The sequence below is a fragment of the Mastigoproctus giganteus genome, chromosome 6 (genome assembly GCF_048544385.1).
Source record: "Mastigoproctus giganteus isolate SK-2022 chromosome 6, ASM4854438v1, whole genome shotgun sequence".
NCBI classification, from domain to species: domain Eukaryota; kingdom Metazoa; phylum Arthropoda; class Arachnida; order Uropygi; family Thelyphonidae; genus Mastigoproctus; species Mastigoproctus giganteus.
In genome coordinates this window covers 234,093,860-234,099,859 of record NC_143580.1, presented here as the reverse complement: position 1 = coordinate 234,099,859, position 6,000 = coordinate 234,093,860, and the positions used below count along the sequence as shown (strand labels likewise).

Genomic DNA, 6,000 nt, shown 5'->3' with positions numbered 1-6,000 from the left:
TTAAAACTTCAAAATTTATTTACCAGTTCAATTTGCTGATATTCTGCTTTAGCTTTCAGCTTAAGTACAAAACTCTTCATTTACAGTGAACCCAAGCAAAGAGATCAGCATATAAACTGTAAAAATAGTAACTTTTATTTTTGTACTTTTATACCACAATTTTTAGTGGAATACATAATATATTGAAATATATTTTGCTACTACTTTTTTTTTTTTTTCAAAAAGTTAAGGTAACATCCAGGACTTTTAATATAGTCCAGTAAAGAAGTAAGCAATTTGAAAAATACTTTCCTTCACCCTACTTTCAGTTTCGTTGCAGAGATGAAGGGCAAAGAAGTGAAAGAACATGTTGACTACAATACAGCTTCGTGCATGGATCCTTATATTGCACATCTAAATAATGTTGATATTACAAAAAAAAAAAAAAAAAAGTTGCAAAAACATAATAAACAACAAAGATGCTAGAAAACAATATATAACACAAGCAAACCTTTGGCAGCCTTGAACAGGAAATTAGAGTTTATTGCAATATGTCAAAATAAAATAACAGCTATCTTTAAACTTACTTATCCTTTTCGAACATTAGTTCAGATCTAATTTATATTCTTCCCACTTAAAACAAAAAAAGAAATCCAGACTTTTAACATGTTTATAAATTAATGTAACTGCATACAATGGAACACGTACACAGTTTGACTGTCTGAATGTTCCACAAATAAAAATTGCAAGTGTAAGAATGTGTACATAGTCATATTTTTTTTTCTAACAACACATAAACCAAACAATGTATATAAAAATATAAAGTAAACTATTCACATAATAGGATGCTTGTATACAAAGTATTATTTTAATGAGATAATTGAGGAAACTTTTAATTAAGCCATTCAAAATAATACTTGGGCCCATTCAAAAAACCTGAGGGCACATTATCACAAAAGCTATTATTAATTAATAGAGACTAGTAAATTGTGCAAGTTCTTGTTTGCGCCAACGTTTTCAAAACTGCTTGCTAAAGAAAGTGCTTAGAAATGGTGTAATATGCGGTTTATTTTTAGACTAAATTGGTAAATAATTTGGTATGGGCAATATAAGAGAGGATGTATGCTATTTATACTTAAAATGTTGCACCCAGACTATATAAAAATTGATTACTGCCCGTATAAAAAATAATAAATGGTGACAATTATGATTTGAAATTGAAGACCAACCTGAAAGTCATATTTAATTTAAAATTCATAAACTATGGTTTTTTAATATTCTAAAATAGAATTTTAGAATTCAGTGGCTAGTTTTCTAACATCAAACTTTTTTTAACTTCTGCTAGGAGCATCACCCTTCAAGGACAATTATAAAAGAATTTTAAAAAATCCTGCAGATAGATATGAAAAGATATACCAAACTGAAATATTTTAACATAATAAAATCTCAAAAACTGTATCTCAATTCTGGAAGGAATGAATTTGGCTGCATAAAACTGTCCATACTTTTAATTTCATTACTTGACAGCTGTTTTTGTATACTGGAATGATTTTAATTATTACTATTTCGTAAACATTAACATTTAAATCTGCAATACTAGCCCTGCTGATGAGACATTATCACCACCTCCTCCTGTCTGGTGTACTTCAGTACAAACTAAAACAGGTGCAACACAAATTTCTACTTCATCTTCTGTCCAACATGCAACTGGTCTTTCTGCATCAAATGGAATTCTTTGAGCTGATCCGGCTTTGCTTGTCGTGAAAGAATCATCCATTATGATTTTTGCTTTCTCTGTGTCAATCTCATCAGAACCACATGTATGCCTATGTGCTGTTAAAGCAGCTTTTGCAGCTGCAGACATTGAATTTCTCCAATACGATCCTTTTTTTATCATGATTGCTTGGAAAGCTAAAGTGTGAACATGCAGCCTAGTTAATTGTCTTTGTCCTTTCACCTCCTTTTTTTGTCGTAGCATCCTATGATTAAAAAAAAAAAAAAAAAATTATAACAAAATAAAAATATTAATACAAATAAAGTAAAAATAATACCATAATCCTATGAACAAAAATTTCTGACACAGAAATCTGATTTACAATTTCAACTTTCAGTCTTAAAAACCTTTGCTTAACTTCAGCAATTCCTCAAAATGTTACCTTTTGAAATTAAAACTGATAAGAAAATAAGAAATTATTTTTTATCAGTTTTACCGGGGGAAAAATAATAAAATTTGAAATTAATTTATAAGAAAAAACTCTTTCAATAAATTATTTATTTAATGCATGCTGTGCGTCCATATTATAGTATCTAAGTAAATTTAGAATGCTGCTACTGCAGTATTTCTTGTTAACCTAGTACAGAAAATGTTTCACCTCAATATTTATTGTAAAATATCATCGCATAAACAAAAAAAAAAAACAGCATACACTAATTACAAAACAGTAAAAACTGTCAAAACATGGTGACTGTGGAGGTTTACTATGGAAATTTGGAGAAATGGTAGTTACATTTTAATGGTGCCAAATGTGAGGTTCTACCCAAGAGTAACTAATACACCATGTGAGATAGACCTAAAATATGTAACTGAGAAAACAGACTTCTTCATATCAATAATTGATCTTTGCATCTAGGAAAGAGGAAGTATAGTTCTGCTATACAAGTCAATAATGACACCATTTGGAATACTATGTTGAAGTTTGGAAGACAATTTTTTTTTCCCACTTTCACATTGAAATGGAAGAAATTCCAGGTGAGAGCATAATATAAACTAATTGGCCAAACATAACCTTCCTGACATCTAGTCGAATGACTAGATGTCAGGAAGGTTATGTTTGGCCAATGTCTTTTGATCAGTGGAATAAACTGCATGAAGTGAGTGACTCAAGTTGACAGTCTGTTGAGGTTTAAGGTGCAACTGGATCAATACCCTCTGACATTGGGAAGAGGATGGTAGGAGGAATATGGATTGTACAGACTAAGGTTTATGAAAACCCCAGCTTCCTTGCACTTTTTGTCCTTTAGTAATGATGCTATTGCCACTTTTCAGAATTTTGTTGATTTTTAAATGAAATCTTAACAAATAAAGTCACAAAGCATCCATATATTATGTCAATAAATTGCATACATTCTATGGTCAGTTTGCCTAATGCAACCCTCACCCAAGACCAACTAAATCAGCCAGTTATAGTTTATTAGCTGTTTTTACTGTCTACCTTCAAATATACACAAAGTCTTAGTTTAGAACATTGGAAGTAATGTTGTTTGGGCAGAGTTAAGTGAAATGCATTAATCTTAGTATTAGTAGAGGCATATGATGCAAGAAAGCAAGCTTATGCAGCATCAGCAAAAAAAAAAAAAAACCCTCCCATTTCACTCCTCCATTTGTTACAAATACCTGTCCAGCTCAGCCTTAAATTTATTTAGGCTATCACATTCCACAACAAAAGATGAAAGTCTGTACCACCAACGGGATAATCATCTCCCTGTACCTGCTAGCAAAATTCCTACATATATCATTGACAATAATGCATGACCTGCCATGGCAGCCTGTGTACACTGCTCAGCAAAATTCATATTTGACTGCATAATTACCTCCCAGATCTTTTTCACTTTCAACTTCCCTGAGTGTAGTACCACACAGTTGGTACGCTTCTCTTGGGTTATTGCTACCCCTATGCAGTACTTTGCATTTGTCAATGTTAAACTTCAGTTGCCACTTCCCAACCCATTTGCCCAACTTGTATAAATCCAGTTGGAGTAACATACTGTATTTACTGTCATTAACAACCCTGCCAACCTTTGTATTATCTGCAAACTTGGACATTAATCCTGATATACCTTCATCAATATCATTGATGAATACACAAAACAACAATGGGCCCAGCACCGAACCCTGGGTAACTCCACTAATAACATTAGTCCATGAAGAGCAGTTTATATTGATTACCACTCTCTGTCGTCTCCCACTCAACCATTGTAGCAACTTACCCTTAATGCCATACCTCTCCAATTTGTACAACAGTCTTCCACGTGCAACAGTATCAAAAGCTTTCCTGAAATCTAAGTATATGATATCAAGATTATTTTTGACATTCAGTTCCTTTGTGACCACATCATAGTATCCAATCAAATTGGTCAGACAAGACCTCCCTTTAACAAACCCATTCAGTGTCTTAACTATTACTGCAGTCTTGTCTAGATGATCCTGCAATGCTTCTTTAACAAGTGACTTCATTATTATCCCCGAAACACAGTTAAACTAACAGGTCTAAAGTTACTTGTGTGACCTTTTGAACACCCCTTGTGAATTGGTGATACATTTGCACACCTCCAGTCCATGGGAACCTCCCCCAAGCCCAAGGAAGCTCTCATAATTATGGCTAAGAGTTTGCTTACTTCCTTCGCTGCCTCATTTAATATAACTGGATAGATCCCGTCCACACCAAGTGCCTTCTTTGTGTTTAACTTCAACAACTTCTCCTCCACATTCCTCTAAATTATTAGAAAATCACTTAGCTCCCTGTTAGAGTTTGATAAACTTCTGGTTTTCCCCTCATTGAATAATTCCATGTGTGTGAATGTAGATGCAAAATACTCATTCAGGAGGAACAAAGGGCAACACAAGTAATTATAGACCTGTTAGTTTAACTTCTGTTCCAGGAAAATTAATAGAGGCACTGGTTAAGGAAACACTGCAGGATCATCTAGACAAGACTTCAGTTATAGCTCGGACACAGCAGGGTTTTGTTAAGGGAAAGTCTTGCCTGACCAATTTGATTGGATACCATGATGTGATCACAAAGGAACTGGATGCAGGAAATAACTTTGATATCATATATTTGGATCTTAGAAAGGCTTTTGATACTGTTGGTTGCACATGGAAGACTGCTGCTCAAATTGGAGCAGTGTGGCATTGCAGGCAAATTGCTGGTATGGATAAAGGGATGGTTGAGTGGGAGAAGACAGAGCGTGGTAATTAATGGACACTGCTCATTGTGGACTAATGTTATTAGTGGAGTCCCTGAGGGTTCAGTGTTGGGGTCCATTGTTGTTTTCTGTATTTATAAATGATATTGATGATGATATATTAAGCTTAATGTCCAAGTTTGCTGACGATACGAAGGTTGGCAGGGTTGTTAAGGACACTAATGACAGTACGCTGCTGCAACAGGATTTAGAAAAGTTGAGCAGATGGGCTGAGCGGTTTGTTGTTTGTTTGTTATTTGGTTTTTAGGAGCATTAGCAACTAAGGCCATATTGCTCCGGGATATGCGGTGGTCATACCCTGACCTTTTCGCATCCTCTGTATTTGGTGGTGATGGGCTCAAAAAAAAAAAAAAAAAAAAAAAAAAAACCCGGTCTAATCAAGGAACGTGTGCTACACACTGCTGCTCCTTCCCACCTGGCTACGGAGCTGTGAGCTGAGACGTGGCAAATGAAGTTTAACATTGACAAATGTAAAGTGCTACATATGGGAAGCAGCAACCCCAGAGTGACGTATCAACTCTGTGGTACTACACTGACAGTGGTAGAGAACGAAAAGGACTTGGGGGTAATTGTTCAGGCAGATATGAGTTTCTGAGCAGTGCAGAGTCTGCAAGAGTAACTCGTAGTGACTTGTCAATGATATACAGGAATTTTTCTAGCAGGGATAAGGAGGTGATTATCCCCTTATATAAGGCAATGGTCAGGCCACACCTTGAGTACTGTATAGAGGTTTTTCCTCATTTTAAGATGTAGAGCTGTTGGAACAAGTACAGAGAAGGGCAACAAGATTAGTGAATGGAACAAAGGGTTGATCTTATGAAGAAAGGCTTTAATTTTGCAAATTACAGTGTCTGGAGACTTAGGCACCTGCAAGGTGATCTGATTGAGCTGTATAAAGCCTTGAATAGCTTGAGCATGCTCAGTGCTGAAGGAATTCTTCCTCTTGCTGAGAATAATCATTTGAGATGGCATAAATTCAAATTGAGGAAAGACAGATGTAGGATAGATGTGTGGAAGTTTGCCTTTAGCCAGCGA

At 35.0% G+C, this 6,000-nt stretch overlaps 1 protein-coding gene across 2 annotated transcripts in view; it reads right to left on the bottom strand.

Moving 5' to 3' along the window:
* Positions 1 to 488: 488 nt before the first annotated feature.
* LOC150085096 (ADP-dependent glucokinase) overlaps positions 489 to 6,000 on the bottom strand; it is a 46,085-nt gene continuing 40,573 nt past the window's right edge. The window contains exons 6-7 of one of the 2 annotated variants that reach the window (XM_090375769.1): positions 3,629 to 3,650; positions 489 to 1,939 (exon numbers count right to left, since the gene is read on the bottom strand). In XM_090375769.1, the coding sequence (XP_090231895.1) occupies positions 1,562 to 1,939; positions 3,629 to 3,650 (400 nt within the window). In that variant the 3' untranslated portion in view covers positions 489 to 1,561. Of the gene's footprint in view, positions 1,959 to 3,628; positions 3,651 to 6,000 lie in introns of both variants that reach the window. The other variant, XM_090375768.1, reaches the window with a different exon arrangement.